This window comes from Phyllobates terribilis, unplaced genomic scaffold (genome assembly GCF_046119375.1).
Source record: "Phyllobates terribilis strain yellow unplaced genomic scaffold, ASM4611937v1 Scaffold_12__6_contigs__length_324123572, whole genome shotgun sequence".
NCBI classification, from domain to species: Eukaryota; Metazoa; Chordata; class Amphibia; order Anura; family Dendrobatidae; genus Phyllobates; species Phyllobates terribilis.
Window position 1 is genome coordinate 35016393 of NW_027362772.1, and position 17301 is coordinate 35033693.

The window sequence follows — 17301 nt, forward strand, 5'->3', positions numbered from 1 at the left end:
TCTCCTCATATACAGTGTCAGAAGAGTGTCTCCTCATATACAGCGCCGGCAGAGTGCCTCCTCATATAGTGCCAGAAGAATGTCTCCTCATATACAGTGCCAGAAGAGCGCCTCCTCATATACAGTGCCAGAAGAGTGTCTCTTCATATACAGTGCCAGAAGAGTGTCTCTTCATATACAGTGCCAGAACAATGTCTCCTCATATACAGTGGCTGAAGAGCACCTCCTCATATACCGTGCCGGCAGAGTGCCTCCTCATATAGTGTCAGAAGAATGCCTCCTCATATACAGTGGCAGAAGAGTGTCTCCTCATATACAGTGCCAGAAGTGTGTCTCTTCATATACAGTGCCAGAAGAGTGTCTCTTCATATACAGTGCCAGAAGAGTGTCTCCTCATATACAGTGCCAGAAGAGTGTCTCTTCATATACAGTGCCAAAAGAGTGTCTCTTCATATGCAGTGCCAGAAGAGTGCCTCCTCATAAACAGTGCCTCCTCATATACAGCGCCGGCAGAATGTCCTCGCATAAACTGTGCCAGCAGAGTGTCCCTCAAAAACAATGCCAGAATAGTGCCTTCTCATAAATAATGGCAGCAGAGTGTCTCCTCATATACAGTGCCAGAAGAGTGTCTCCTCATATACAGTGCCAGAAGAGTGTCTCCTCATATACAGTGGCTGAAGAGCACCTCCTCATATACAGCGCCGGCAGAGTGCCTCCTCATATAGTGTCAGAAGAACGCCTCCTCATATACAGTGCCAGAAGAGCGCCTCCTCATATACAGTGCCAGAAGAGCGCCTCCTCATATACAGTGCCAGAAGAGTGTCTCTTCATATACAGTGCCAGAAGAGTGTCTCCTCACATACAGTGCCAGAAGAGTGTCTCCTCATATACAGTGCCAGAAGAGTGTCTCTTCATATACAGTGCCAGAAGAGTGTCTCCTCATATACAGTGCCAGAAGAGTGTCTCTTCATATACAGTGCCAGAAGAGTGTCTCTTCATATACAGTGCCAGAAGAGTGTCTCTTCATATACAGTGCCAGAAGAGTGCCTCCTCATATACAGTGCCAGAAGAGCGCCTCCTCATATACAGTGCCAGAAGTGTCTCTTCATATACAGTGCTAGAAGAGTGTCTCCTCATATACAATGCCAGAAGAGTGTCTCCTCATATACAGTGCCAGAAGAGTGTCTCTTCATATACAGTGCCAGAAGAGTGTCTCTTCATATACAGTGCCAGAAGAGTGTCTCTTCATATACAGTGCCAGAAGAGTGTCTCCTCATATACAGTGCCAGAAGAGTGTCTCTTCATATACAGTGCCAGAAGAGTGTCTCTTCATAAACAGTGCCTCCTCATAAACAGTGCCTTCTCATATATAGCACTGGCAGAATGCCTCCGCATAAACTGTGCCAGCAGAGTGTCCCTCAAAAGCAATGCCAGAATAGTGCCTTATCATAAATAATGGCAGCAGAGTGTCCTTTTATAAACAGTGCCAGAAGAGTGCCTCCTCAAACAGTGCCAGAAGAGTGCCTCCTCAAACAGTGCCAGAAGAGTGTCCCCTTATAAACAGTGTCAGAAGAGTGCACCCTCATATACAGAGCCAGCAGAGTGTACACTCATATACAATGCCAGCAAAGTGTCTCCTCAAACAGTGCCAGAAGAGTGCCCTTCATATACAGTGACAACAGTCAACTTATAAACAGTGTCCACAGTGTCCCCTCATAAACAGTGTCAGAAGAGTCCTCTTTTAAATAGAGCTGGCAGAGTTTTCCCACATATACAGTGCCAGAGAGTGCCCCCTCATAAACTGTGCCAGCAGGGTGCCCCCTTATTATCGGTAACCTTGAAACTAGTCTAAACTGATCTAAACATTCTTCTACATTTTGCAGGTTTTATCTATTTTATATGGTAAGGAGAGGCTACAGGGACGGACACACCGTGGGAACAACCTGTGCGGGAGGTCTCTGACATTGCAGGAATCCCGCCGCTCTGGGAGACCACCCCAATTCTGAGAGCTGTAAACCCTAAATATCCACAAGTGCATCCATCTTTATAGATAAATGTCTGGAGGAGATATCTGCGGAGAGGAATCCTTTGAATTTCTGTGATTCAGCAGGTTAAAGTCGGAGTGGGTGCAGCCCTGAGGTTTATCTCTGAAGGGTTAATGATTAATCGGTAAAGGCCTTATTAATATTATGGTATGATACTGACGACGGGGGAAGAGACGCAGCTCGGACCGCTCGTGCCCGGACACGGTACGTCTCATCACTTTTTGGGGTCTTTTCAATAACGAGATATTACATGAGGCCTGTGGACCTCCGGCTGCAGTCGAACTATAACTCACAGCATGCCCTCCTGTCAGGGTATGCTGGGAGTTGTAGTTTTAAAACATCTGGAGTGGCGGCGCAGTGAGCAAAACAATCTAAAACTCTCTTCTTCGGCTTTTTAACGCTTTGTAACGCTGACACATTGCAGCAAACCCTCAGCTGTGTGACCCGGACTAGGTTAGGATAGGTTGCAAATATAAAACGTGGAAATGCTGAGGAATGGAGAAACAACATATATTTGTGACACTACAATTCCCAGCATGCCCACACTGACCATTATTAAATTTGACATTTATAGATAAATAAAACAGAGTTGTATAAATAAAGTTTATTGAATTTTTAGTAGAAAAAAAATTGATGGCCTAGGACAGGGAGGCATATTTTTAATCCACGACAGTGAAATTGGCTTTGTAGCCCATAGCAACCAATCAGAGATCGGCTTTCATTTTTCCAGAGCAGTTTCAGAAATGAAAGCTGATCTTTGATTGGTTGCTATGGGCAGTGAGAACCGTTTTGATAACCGAGGCCTTGTGTGCAAAACAAAGCCTACGCTCTCGTCAATAAACTTTATTGTACAACCGCAGAGAACATGTTTAACCCTTTCTGACTTATACGGGTGCTTAAAAAACTATTTTTTAAGTGCTTTTTTATATTATGGTGTGGACCAAAAAAAAATGTTTTTTTTTACATTTTAATTGGTCCCTTTAGGAAACTTGAACCTGCTAATGTAACATTGCAGCATATTGTGAACTTGATGATCTCCTATGAAGCCCAACATCAAATTGGCTTTCTTAGGGGATCTGAAATGGTAGATATGGAGGTTTTAGGAAGGCCTCCCTTAGCCGCCATGGCAGCTGATCAGATGACCCATGGCCATGAGAAATGACAGTGTCAATTAAAGGGTACGTCCGCCATATTTGTAGGACGCCCGTTGATAAGGGCCAGAGTGGAGTAAGGGCCAAATCAACTTCCAAATTGGCCCAGCTAATATTGAGTCTTCTTCTTCTCTCGTAATCCTAGATGTCGGGGAAGACTGAATGTCTCCCTGAAGTCCAGTCTTGTAGACCATCCCTGGCGAAGTGGTTGGAGAAGAACCCTGCCTTACTGCTACGGTGGCTTCACGATGCCGGTGCCATATCGCAGCAGACTTATTTTAACCTTCTTGAGAAGAGACCAGAAAGCAACCAGGTCATCTCCATGCTGGAAATCATGCTGAAGAATGAGAACAGCTGCCGGACGTTCATCCATGTTCTCCAGCAGGTCCAAGAACATTACAGTCCTGAGCTCCACACCTGGCTGAGAAACACGTTCCCCGTCTACTACAAGCAGCCGTCTGGCGCCATTGGTAAGCTTACATCCCATAAAATGGCGTAGTCATCCTTTACTTCAAAAAAAGGACACGATTATAGAAGAGAAACATTACATTAGCGGCATGCCCTTCTTCTCTATGAACCCCTGATTAGAAGAATTCCACCGGCCATGTTTTATAGTCTGTAACATCAGATCATATCTTCTTGCTCCATGATACTAAAGGGAGTTTCTTGTATTCATATGTTCACTTTAAGGAGGACACATTACCAGGTCAAAAGTGGCCAGTTTTTGCGCATATTTATTCCTGAGAATTTCAGTTTTGTTCGTTTTTTTAAATCCGACATAAGTTTTGAGATATGGGCCTCTTTAGCCAGTGCTGACTTTATGGTCTTGACTAAGGAGGAGGGGTTCACAGGGTAATTATGCAGAGGAGCCGGAAGACATGCCCCAGAGGAGCCTGAAGACACGTCTCAGAGAAGCCTGAAGACACACCCCAGAGGAGCCTGAAGACATGGCCAGAGGAGCTGAAGACACACCCCAGAGGAGCCTGAAGACATGCCCAGAGGAGCTGAAGACATGCCCCAGAGAAGCCTAAAGACACACCCCACAGGAGCTGAAGACATGCCCAGAGGAGCCTGAAGACACGTCCAGAGGAGCCTGAAGACACATCCCAGAGGAGCAGAAGACACGTCCAGAGGAGCCTGAAGACACACCCCAGAGGAGCTGAAGACACGCACAGAGGAACCTGAAGACACACCCCAGAGGAGCTGAAGACAGGCACAGAGGAGCTGAAGACATGCCCAGATGAGCCTGAAGACATGTCCAGAGGAGCTGAAGACACATCCAGAGGAGCCTGATGACACACCCCAGAGGAGCAGAAGACACATCCAGGGGATCCTGAAGACACACCCCAGAGGAGCTGAAGACACGCACAGAGGAGCTGAAGACATGCCCAGATGAGCCTGAAGACATGCCCAGATGAGCCTGAAGACATGCCCAGATGAGCCTGAAGACACGCCCAGATGAGCCTGAAGACACACCCCAGAGGAACAGAAGACACGTCCAGAGGAGCCTGAAGACACACCCCAGAGGAGCAGAAGACACGTCCAGAGGAGCCTGAAGACACACCCCAGAGGAATTGAAGACACGCACAGAGGAACTGAAGACACACCCCAGAGGAGCTGAAGACACTCCCCAGAGGAGTTGAAGACATGCCCAGATGAGCCTGAAGACACGTCTAGAGGAGCCTGAAGACACACCCCAGAGGAGCTGAAGACACGCACAGAGGAACCTGAAGACACACCCCAGAGGAGCTGAAGACACTCCCCAGAGGAGCCTGAAGACAAACCCCCCCCTCCCAAGGAACTGAAGACACGCCCCAGAGGAGCCTCTTGAGCAACACCTTCTTTGAAAAAAACAAATATTGGCATCAAATAAAAAGGCCAATATCTCTGGAATAGTATGGCAGATTAAAAAAAACCTAAACAAAACTCGGGGAGCAGCGAAGATAAAATAAAGGGTATCTTCACCTGAATTTAATTTCTTAGTGACTACAGAGGTCTACTTTTGGGGCAATTCTGTAGGAGATCTAAGTGATTGAAACAGTTCCTGGAGAAACGGGAGGACATTATAAAAGTATTGTGCACAGGGGTATAATTTATAGGGGGCAGAGGTTGTGGTTGACATCCGTTGGTCGCCAGAGATCGTGAACGTTGATCCGATGGACTACCGAGTGTCGCTCCCTCATCTAAGGAGGGATCATTAATATAATGGTGTTGGACAACCCCTTTAAGTTCCTGATTTCAACTCTTGTAATTACAGATCTGGAGAAACCGATGAAAAAGTCGACCTGGTCAAGAATAAAAGGTGGATTCAAACGTGGAAAGAAATACAACCTGGAGAAAGAAGGTCAGTACCGCGCACTGATGACTTACAGATAGATACACAAGGCTTAGATACACACCGAACTAACTACTATTTCTAGTAGTCTGCAAAAAAAAACATACAGACCTAATGCTTGTCACAAGGGTTTGATACTATGGTGTCCAGTCTCAACAAGCACCTGAGCAGCACAAATCTCTCTACTGCCCTGATAGTTTGTTGCAATGTATCAGTGCAGGTAAAATGTATCAGTCCAGATTTTAAACTTTTTAGCCTAAGGAGGATTGTCGAGGCTGGATAAAACTTTACCAACTTTTAAGCAAGCCGATTTTATTTTAAAATACTTAAAAAGTAACTAAACTTTTTTTTTTTTAATCATTGATCCATCTTGAATTTTTGTAATGCACCCCATTATCTTATCTTGCTTCCTCTTCTCTCAAACCAATTGTTGAAAGTGCTGTTTTAGCTGCCTTGTCCATGTACTTAGAGCAGCTGTTTTGAACCGCAGGTCTATCAGATATCTGTACTCCTCTGTGAGCTGCTCTACTCTTCTTCCCAATGCTACCTACAAACTCTCTCCCTGTCTAAGCATAAGGGGGAAGCACAGAAGTTCACACTGGATATTTGCTGGACCTGCAGTTCAAAACAGCTACTCTCTAAGTGCATGAACAAGGCAGCAGCAACAGACCCTCCATCATGGCGTTTAAGAGAAAAGGACACAAAATAAGGTATTGGAGTACATTACAAATATTCATAACTTGAAACGTTGGAAAGACTGATACATATATAAATAAAAATATATATATACTTTTTATTTATTATTTAATACAAATAGAGACCCCCTTTATATGTATGCAATCTAATCTTTGGACCTGACTTGTTGCATGAGTCACTGGACCAAAGGCTGATCGCAATGTGTCTCCACGCAGGGACCCCGGTAGATCAGCTGTAACCTGATGGTAATCCTGGCAGTAATAAGTGTTCATTTTCTCTGCAGTGCCCCCACAGACAGAATTAGGTATTACACAGTGCTCATGCAAATCAATCAGTATAGTTCAGTACGTGACAGGTCCTCCAGAGCGAGATACACTCTTTTGGCCAAGAACTGGGGATCCTGACCCCAACTCTATTAACTCAGAATGTATCAAATCTGTTTGCTTATTTAGACATCCCCTTTAATGTAAAGATACATTTATTAGAATGCTACCGATTCTAGAAAATGGCACATACGTTACAATCTACACCTTAGGACGTCACATTTTTTTACATGACTGTCAGTTTTTTTTTATTGCGTGCACGGACGAAAAATGTATGTCGAACATTTGTGCCATTTTCTTCCCTAAAATTATGTGGTTTTGATTGTTGTAATTGGTGTAGACTACTGACTGCTGGTGCTTGTAATTAACAGGATTGGCACCAGCGAAATCAACAAGGACGAGCTGACCCAAGAAGCCTAGAAAGTGACCCCCTCCGCACTGCAAAAAAATACTAAAAAAACTGGAAATGTTAGGGAATTACACACATTACCAGTATAGAACTGGTCCACAGAGCTGACAATCTACAACGGACCAGCAAAATCCCCAGAAATATAAGTTTAAAAGGGTTGTCCTTCTATGGATAATCCCTTTTTTACTTAGAAGGGTCACTCAACAGTAAACTGGCTAATCTGTACTAAAGTAATCTGTGGTTGGGAGGGGGGGGTTAGTTTTATTTGCAGCACCTCCGCAGGAGAAACAAAGTATTACACAAATGCTGGGCTACTGGTCCTCACTGGCATAAAAAAAAATGAATGGAGCGGAGGTCAAATTTTGACTGCCGCTCAACTGAAATAGGGGACACAAATCTCCCAGTCAATGAGGGGCCCCAATGGTTGGTCTTTGTGGATAGGTGTCAAATTGTTTCTTCTAGACGGTAATATACTGTATAGAAATTGGCTTTGTTTTAATAATAAAGAATATAACAATAATTCATATTTTCTAACAAATGCTAAAACTTCCAAAGTCATCATGGTATATAACTGATCATGTATTATTACTATTATGGCACTGTTTATATGAAAATATATTAAAAATAAAAGTTTTTATTCACTCCAGTCTGTGTTTTTGTTGCCATTGGGGGCCGTGATTTACGGCATCGCGTAGCATTCGTTGGTGCAAACTTTGTACCCATCACCGTGCCCACATTCCGATAAGTTATCCTTGACTTTCCCGCCATTACAGAACTACAAGGCCCAGCTCATAGCTATTTGTTCTGCAGCCAGCGTCAATAATTTTATATAGATTTTCTATTTGATCTGGGCCAGAGTAGCTTCTATTACTGGTGATACGCCAAAAATATCTTCGAATGTAGAAGTGTGAAAGTTCACAAGTTACAATAGGAGTATTTCGGAGCCGCCCGTCTTTCGCCCTGTGTTTCCTCATTCGGCTCACGTAGCTCCTCTTTATTGCAGATGTGTTATCTAGGTTTGGGTTAGCAGTTCAGGAATTTTTCTGCAAGTAAATAACTGCTGGGTAATAAAAAAAGAACTTCATGAATGCGACAAGAGCCAAGACTTGCACGACAAATAATCAAAACTTGCATGATTTTACAATCTACCTTCTGTTTCCGTTCAGTCAAAAGCTCTGTTTGCTGTCATTAATTAGGAAACTTCGGTGTGAAATTTCGTAGCCACGTGATGGGCACAGGTGTATGATTACAGTACAGTTTTCTGAGCACCTGATGAGTCCATCATCGTGTGAAAAGGAAATAGTAACAAAGGGGTGGTCCGGCCTTGGGGTACAAGTCTGCGTTGTCAGGATTCTCCGGTGCCAGGTGATCATGTTGCGGCAAGTATGTGATTTGCATACTCCTGGCCACATTCAGACTAGACATGTCCGGCCTCACTCAATACAAGTGAGTCACGTCTAGTTGGCATGTGACTTCATGTATGCAAATCGAATACTTGCGGTCACACGCCCGCCAGCTCCCAGCGGTGGCACTGGAGAATCCTCACAGCACACACTGGGCACTACACCCTAATCTTCTGGCTTCCAACTTACAGACGGGTGATGGGATTTTAATTATTGACAGTTCAGGCCAGCGATGACATGACTGTGCCACCAGCCCACCTTCCTATGCTGCACATAGAGGTGGCTTTGCCTCTTTTGCATCGGAGGAGTGCAGGGTGACTGAAATGGGACAGAACCAGTGAATCATCCAGCTTCAAGAAAGTGCTTGTAAGCTGCACAGAAAATAGCTTGTAAATGCTGCACTCCTTTACTAGGAGACTTCTGGTAACCTGTAATATAGGCAACGAGCGGTAAACACTAAAGTTAAAATTCCCTCCTTTCTTGAGAATTGGGAGGATTTTTAATAAAAGGTCAATTGCAAAGTTGCTTGTTTTTACAAGCACTTTGCAATTTAATCTACTTATAATATTGGGAAAACCACTTTAAAGAGGCATAAGGACATCAAAGAGCATTTTCCCTTCACGAGCCATGGTCAGCAATTGAATTCATCTCAGTAGGTGCAATGTAATCTCCCCCGACATTACCGCATTCTGAAAGTGGTGATACGGGAAAAACTAAAGGGTGGGACATGTAAAAAACGATCCAATCCATGTTTCCACCATGGGTGAGGGTTTGGAAGATTTCTAAAATCTAATAGACACACAGGTCTGGTTATGACTTTTCGATCACGGATGTTCTTTAGGTGATCTTATGTTATTCTACTTTTCTCTAGGCCAACCATCCAATGCTCCTGCTGAACGTCCAAAGTTAGAAGGTATATATAGTTACCTTTGTCCCACAGGTTGAGTAAATTGAACTGAATAGATAGAAATAATATACAATTTTGTTGATTCGCAACTTCTGAATATTTCTGGTGCCGTGAATCTCAACGGAGTAGACACGTAAAATTTACACTTTACATGATAACGCTCCCTTTTACATACCATGCCTCTACCATGCCTATTCTGCGCCCTCGCTACACCTCACATCCCGTTTCCCCAAGTGGATGGTGCACCAAAAAACTTCCCAAATTACGGAGTTCCAAGAGTGGTTCCATAGAGTTGTCAAGTATGCTGGAATCAAGCCAACCCATTCCATGTTCCCACCAGATATCGGTGGAGGGTCTAGAGGTCCCTATAGACATTAGACCCCTAGTCTCATTGGTGTCCATTGACTAAAATCTAATTTTTTGGGTTAGTTCAAGTCTTGACATCTGATCATAGATGTTATTTAGGTGGTATCCCATAAATATATCTTTTTTTTTCCTGTAGGAGAACCATCCGGTGCACCAAGTAAATATCAACAGTTGGAAGGTAAGTTACCTCCAAGCTGAGATTGCCTAACCAGAAAATCCTAAAATTTCTTTTCACAGAATATAGAATTTTTATTCGTTCGGAAAAACAAGTTAAATGGATATTTGATAATTGGTAGACCATGACTTCATTAGAAGATACAAGGGGTTATCAAGGAATCTGAGGGATGTGAGAAACAAGGGACTGCAGGATCAGGCTACACGTCTTTGTTTGTAGTCTGTAGCCTGTGGTAAAGCGACTTGCTCGGCTCTCCAGAGGCAGACACAGGACACACGGTTCGGGTTAACTTCCTGCTGGTTTATTCTGTGGCATAAACTCCAGCAGTGTCCCATAAAAATAAACAGACCCTCTCGGGGTTAATGGGAAAAACAAAAAGATAAGGTATGACAGAGTCCAATAGTAAGCGAGGCTCTGCCCGCTGCAGGTAGCACAGTGAAGTCTTCAACAACATCAGTCCTCCAGGGTGTTGCTCTCTGGTTTCACACAAACACAGCCTAGAGACTTCCCTCTCCAGACCACACACTCCAGAGAAACAAAGCTGACTGAGCATTTAACCCTGCTCAGCCACACCCTGAGGGGAGGTAGGGGAATGGCCTCCCACCCTCTTTGCCATTCCCATAAAACCACACACTTTTAAGAGACTTAAACCCCCAACATATAACATGCCGGCAGGAATTCAGTAGGTTTCAGGAGAACATCCTGAGTGACACATACTTCCCCGACTCTGTCACATATCCCCCCATCTGCCCAAAGCCGGGGGTTTGGGCACCTTCCGATACCAGACAGGGAATCCTAGAGAGGGCTTCAGCATTCCCGTGTAACTTCTCGGGCCTATGCTCCACCTGGAAGTTATAAAGTCCTGAAGACCTAGGAACCATCTAGTTACCCTGGCATTTTTACCCCTCTTTTCCCTCAACCATCTTAACGGGTCATGGTTGGACACCAACTTAAATTTCTGGCCTAGTAGGTAATATCTAAGAATATCTATGGCCCACTCTATGGCTAGACCCTCTTTCTCTACTATTGCGTAGTTCTTCTCGCATGACAAAAGTTTAGCTCAGATAGAGAATGGGATGCTCTTCCCCATTTATCTCTTGAGAGAGTACGGCGCCTAGACCAACCTCTGAAGCATCTGTCTGGACCAAACTCTTTCTTAAAGTCTGGTGAGACCAGGACCGGCTGCTTACACAGTGCTAGCTTCATCTGTTGGAACGCGGTCTCTGTTTCCTCCGTCCACTTCACCATGTTTGATCTGGCGCCTTTTAGAAGACCCGTCAGCGGCGCGGCCATCATGGCAAAATTCGGGACAAACCGCCAGTAATATCCCACCATTCCCAGGAATGCTCTTACTTGCGTCTTGGATAGCGGTTGCGGTCAGGTCCGGATTGGCTCCACTTTATTTACTTGCGGCTTTATTTCGCCTCTTCTGATGACATAGCCCAAGTACTTGGCCTCCTCTTTTCCGACGGCACATTTTCTCGGATTTATGGTAAATCCCGATTTACTTAGAGCATCCAGAACGGTCTGTAGTTTAGTTAGGTGACTAGCCCAGTCTGGGCTAAAGACTACAATGTCGTCAAGGTAGGCTGCGGCATACATCTTATGTGGGGCTAGGATCCGATCCATAGCCCTCTGGAAGGTGGCTGGCGACCCCTGTAGTCCAAACGGCATCCGAGTGTATTGAAAGCACCCATCAGGTGTCGAGAAAGCCGTCTTCTCCTTGGCCGTCTGGGACATGGGGATCTGCCAGTAGACCTTCGTCAGGTCCAGAGTAGTGATGTACTTCGCCGGTCCAAGCCTCTCGATGAATTTGTCGACGCGGGGCATCGGGTATGTGTCACAATTGGATACCTCATTCAGCTGGCGGTAGTCATTACAAAACCTCCACTCTCCGTTGGGTTTTGGTACGAGGACAATTGGGCTCAGCCACCCACTCTTTGACTCCTCTATCACCCCGAGGTCTAACATCCTATTCACCTCGACCGAGATCACCTCCCAGCGTGCTTCCGGAATCCGGTACGGCTTCAGATTCACTCTTACATGTGGCTCTGTTAGCACGTCATGCTCTGCCACCTGAGTATGCCCCGGCAACTCTGAGAACAGCTCCCGATTCTGCTGCAGGAGTTCTCGACACTGTTGCTTCTGGGCCGGCAATATAGTTACTGCTATATTGACCTCCTCCACCTTGCCTTCGGGAGCGGCTCCCAGGGAAGGGGTTTCCATCGCTTCCCGGTCCCACCACGGCTTGAGTAAGTTCACATGGTATATTTGGTGCGGCTTTCTTCTGCCAGGCTGGTGGATTTTATAATTAACCTCGCTGACTTTCTCCACCACCTTGCACGGACCTTGCCATTTGGCCCGGAACTTCTTAGCACTTGATTAGCACCAAAACACAGTCTCCGGGCTGGAACTGCCTCATCTTCGCCGACCCTTGCCAGGGCTTTCTGCGCCTGGAGGAGTTGCGCTTTCACGATTGGCATCACTCTCGCTATTCTTTCCTGCATCTGGGTGACATGTTCAATGACGCTCCGGTGTGGCGTAACCTCAGCTTCCCAGGTCTCCTTAGCGATGTCCAGGAGCCCTCGCAGATGTCATCCATGCAGGAGCTCAAGTGGAGAAAAGCCAGTAGAGGCTTGCGGAACCTTCCTTACCAAGAAGAGCAGGAATGGCAGCAGGTAGTCCCAGTCACGTCCATCCTTCTCTACGACTTTCTTGAGCATCGCTTTCAGGTTTTTTTAAAGTGCTCTACTAAGCCGTCTGTCTGTGGATGGTAAACAGATGTTCACAGCTGGGTAATCTGGAGGACCTTGCAGGTCCTTCATTACCTTGCTCATGAATGGGATCCCTTGATCCGTTAGGATTTCCTTCGGTAGCCCGGTCCTGGCAAATATATGACCTAGTTCCCTGGCTATGTATTTGCTCGAAGAGTTCCTTAGCGGTACCACTTCTGGATACCGGGTCACATAGTCCATAGGGCTTATTTGACTAAGGGCCCTACTAGGTCCATAGCAATCCTCTAAAAGGGGACCTCTATCACTGGTAGTGGAACTAGCGGACTACGGAAGTGAGAGGAAGTGGGAGGAGGGAGCAGTTATTTGGCAGGTGTGACAGGACCTACAATAGTTCAGAATTTCTCGGTAACATCCTGGCCAATAAAACCTTCTTAATATCCTCTCCTGAGTTTTCTCAACCCCTAGGTGTCCCCCTAGCAGAACATGTGAATTGGCCATATCTAGCACCCTCTGTCTGTATGGCTCCGGGACTAGCAGCTGTTCCACCGCCCCTTAGTTTGGCCACCCGATATACCAACTCCCCTCGAAATGCAAAGTGGAGGAACACGGTGTTGGCCCCGAGCTCTTGGGCAACCCCATTACATATAGTAATCTGGTCAAATGCCACCTTTAAGGTCAGGTCCCGAACTTGAGCAGTCCCAAAGTTCTCTCCGGACACATCTAAATCAGGGAGGTCGGCCTCCTCGGTCACCGTCTCGCCTTCATCGTTGGCAAGGATGCACAGTGGGAACTCATCCACTTGAGACTTCGTCGGGGGTTCTTCACCAGGGACCTTGCTTTTGCTCACGCTACTTAGTCCGGTTCCCTTTCCCCACAAGTCCCAAGACAAAGAAAAATCAGGGTCCAGTATGACGGGATGTATCAGGTCCTTAACCACCCCGACCTCGTGGGACTGGGCACCACAGTCTGTTCCCACTGTCACTGTGGCCACGGGGTAGTCCTTGGCGTCCCCATGGATGCACCGAACGCCCACAGTTTTGGAAGGGACTGACTGGTGGGGAAAGGTAGCTCTGGTTAAAGTCACCAGACTTCCAGAGTCTAACAGTCCAAGCACATTTACTCCATTTATGGACACGGCAGCTGAGCTGCAATACCAGATATAACCCATGGACAGGTGAAGGTGTGACGTTGTTTTTTGAGAAACTAACCATGTTTTCCTAGTCTTGGACAAACTTTTTAAGACTGAACTATTCTTTTTTTTTAGATGCTTTGAAAGATCACATGCAGTCTCAACTGAAACAAAATGTTAAGATTCAAGGAAAATTGGAGACTTCTCATTGCTGGTGTGAGATGTTCGAAATCCGATACACTGAACTTTTCGTAACAGATGAAGATCCATCCAGTCTACAGGGCCAGCACGAGTATCTGGTCCTGGCCAATCGAAAAGCACGCATGTATGAGCACAACAAGCACCAGAAAATCAATCTCATCGACATCTTCTCCCCATTAGAACCAACCGCTCAAGGACCAAATGTCGTGTTAATGACCGGAATAGCTGGAATTGGGAAGACCTATGCTATGCAAAGAATTATGCATGAGTGGGCCATCGGGAAGGCCTTCAACAATGTCAAATGTGCTATTAATTTTGCTTTCCGAGAAATAAACCTGTTGGAAGACCCCATTAGCCTCGTTGACCTCATAAAACAGATGCATGCCCACCTGCAAAATATAGTGGAGCCCCTATGCAGCAATCCGCAGAGATTGTTGGTTCTTCTAGACGGTTTGGATGAATTTAAACACTCTATAAGTCAAGGAAACAAGGTGCAGAGCTGCAAGGATCCAGCACCCATCAAGGATTTGGTCTACAGTCTTTTGAATGGGTCATTATTGCATGGTGCATATATCGTGGTGACCAGCAGACCCCGACCATCCCTTCCTCTAGATACTTTTGACCGTAAAGTGGTCATCCTTGGATTTGAAGAAAAACAAGTCAAAGATTTCTGTTTTAGATTCTTCCGAGAAAAGACCCTCTCTGAAGAAGTGTTGAACTATATTATGAAGAATGATAGTCTGTCAGGTTTATCCTTCATCCCACTGTACTGTTTTATCATCTGTATGGCTTTAGGGCCCTTTTTCCAGGACAAGGTGGAAAAGTCATGCCTTGAGAAGCCACCGGAGACAATGACTGAGGTCTACAGAAGTTATCTGTGTACCATTATACATCTCAGAGATGATCCTCCAAAAGCGGATAACGAACCCATCGTCCTCTGCAGTCAAGCTGTGCTATCCAAAATGAAGGACAGTCTTTATCAACTTGGCAAATTAGCTTATATTTCATTACTAAAAAGCAAAACCTTATTCACTTCTGATGACCTACGAACATTTGGGTTTGACCCTACTCTATTACCAGACAGCTTCATTCATCGAATCTTTGTCAACGTTGAAGGACAAAGTACCAAGGAGATGTTTGCCTTCTTCCATATGACCATTCAAGAATTTTTTGCAGCTCTCTACTGTGTGGTTTCTATAAGTTCTTCTGCAGAGGAGTTACTACAATGCCTCAATCTCTGGTGTTTTGGAATATTTCCTGAAGACCCAGTTCAAAGTGAGCTCCTAGCCACCACTACGGAACTCATGACTGCAAAGCAATGTGAGAATCTACAAATGTTCTCTCGATTCGTCATGGGCCTTATCTCGTTTAGGATAGAGGGTAAACTACGTGGCTTAGTGGACAGTTTCACCTCTGACATCTTGGATCCTCTAAGCAATTGGTTTAAAAGAAAAATTACATATGAAGTGAACCAGCGACTCCTCAACCTTCTCCACTGTTTGAGAGAACTAAGGCAAGAAGCTGTGGTGAAAGTGGTGGCCCCTGAAATTGATGAGGTTGACCTCTTCAAGGTTATACTGAACCCTGCAGACTGTGCTACTCTAAGCTACGTCCTACAACACTCTACTTGTAAGCTAAAGACTATGAACCTCGGCTACACAAACATTGGCATTCAAGGACTACGACGTCTGCAACCTCTTCTCCATCGATGCCAAACCTTATAGTGAGTATGGAAGAAAATATTACATTTTTACTATATTGATGGCAAAATGCTACACTACCAAAAAGTATCAGTAATAGGGTAAAAAATTGGTCTCAAGTCAAGACACGCATTGACCTGTGCGGAGCGTTTCAAGAAGGTGTATTGGTTCTTAGAAGGTACTGGTTCTCCATTTGGCTGTTTCTCTAGTGGTTCTTTTGGTGGTTGCATGGTCAATTTCCAACAATCATGGGTTACATGACTTGGGTGATCAGCCAAACCAGAGGCAGCACCATTTTGCAGTTCTTGCACCTCGTCAGTACTGAGCAAAGCTCTGGTTGACAACATGAGATGCCTTGTGTAGAACCAAAATTTTTTTTCGAGAGGCAGTACACACAGCCAACCTCAACCCTACCGTGTAATGATGACCTGCTCCAAATAGTGCTGTCTACAGATTGGTTTAGATAAAATCTCACGATCTTTACCAATTTGACACAGGCTAACATGATTGCCCCCTGTAGTCTTCTTCTTTGTGGAGGAATTATGGTGCACCCCCAACAAAGAGGGGACTACAACATGCCATGAAGAGCTGGCGTTGAGGCCTGGCAAGGTGTTTTGCAACCTGGTAACCCAGATTAAATGCATTTGTACAGCAGTTTTGTCCTGGAATATTATTAGGTCAGTGAACTTTATATAGTCAAATAAAGTTTCTGACAAGTGCATATTAAATTAGTTTTCTACACCTAGAAACACCCTTTGTGCACACTACAATGTCACACAATCATCTTCGCAGTAGGTCACTTCCACAGTTACTGTATTGTGAGAAGGTTATGACTAATAGATATAACAAAAAAGTCATAATTGTCCTAAACCAGGACACAAAGTCAGGATAAGGCTATGGGGAAGACAAACCACAGAAAAGGATAGTGCAGCTGTATAGCGGCATTATAAAAAAAGGGGTCCTATCTCCAGTCTAGGACTAGCAGGAGACATCCTACAACATATACAGCATATATGAGTTCTAGATTAAAACATTCAAAGAATCAGATCCTAATTTCTTCAGATTGGAGACAGAAATATTTATAAGTGGGGAAAGAGTTAGAAAGTCTGGGAGTGATCAGAAATCACGGTACGGGCGAATGTTATCAATATCCAGACTCAATAACAAAGAAAAATATGATCCCAACAATAAATGTCTGGACAAAATTCATCAAAGTCTTAATAATTTTCTTATCTAAATTTAATGAACTGAGAGTCTTTGAAAGAGAAATTCCAATCTGAAAATTAAAATTGGCAAGAGTTAAACATAGGTATTTGGGAAAATAACTACTATAATATTGCCCCTATATACAAGAATATAACTACTATAATACTGCCCCTATGTACAAGAATATAACTACTATAATACTGCCCCTATGTACAAGAATATAACTACTATAATACTGCCCCCTATGTACAAGAATATAACTACTATAATACTGCTCCTATGTACAAGAATATAACTACTATAATACTGCCCCTATGTACAAGAATATAACTACTATAATACTGCCCCCTATGTACAAGAATATAACTACTATAATACTGCTCCCTATGTACAAGAATATAACTACTATAATACTGCCCCTATGTACAAGAATAAAACTACTATAATACTGCCCCTATGTACAAGAATATAACTACTATAATACTGCCCCCTATGTACAAGAATATAACTACTATGATAC

At 44.5% G+C, this 17301-nt stretch overlaps 1 protein-coding gene across 1 annotated transcript in view; it reads left to right on the forward strand.

Moving 5' to 3' along the window:
- Positions 1-2109: 2109 nt before the first annotated feature.
- The window catches only part of LOC141171993 (protein NLRC3-like), a 38488-nt gene continuing 23296 nt past the window's right edge, over positions 2110-17301 (forward strand). Inside the window, exons 1-6 of the mRNA XM_073655749.1 lie at positions 2110-2249; positions 3342-3666; positions 5454-5540; positions 9234-9275; positions 9772-9813; positions 13810-15598. Of these exons, the coding sequence (XP_073511850.1) occupies positions 3342-3666; positions 5454-5540; positions 9234-9275; positions 9772-9813; positions 13810-15598 (2285 nt within the window). The 5' untranslated portion in view covers positions 2110-2249. The remainder of the gene's footprint in view (positions 2250-3341; positions 3667-5453; positions 5541-9233; positions 9276-9771; positions 9814-13809; positions 15599-17301) is intronic.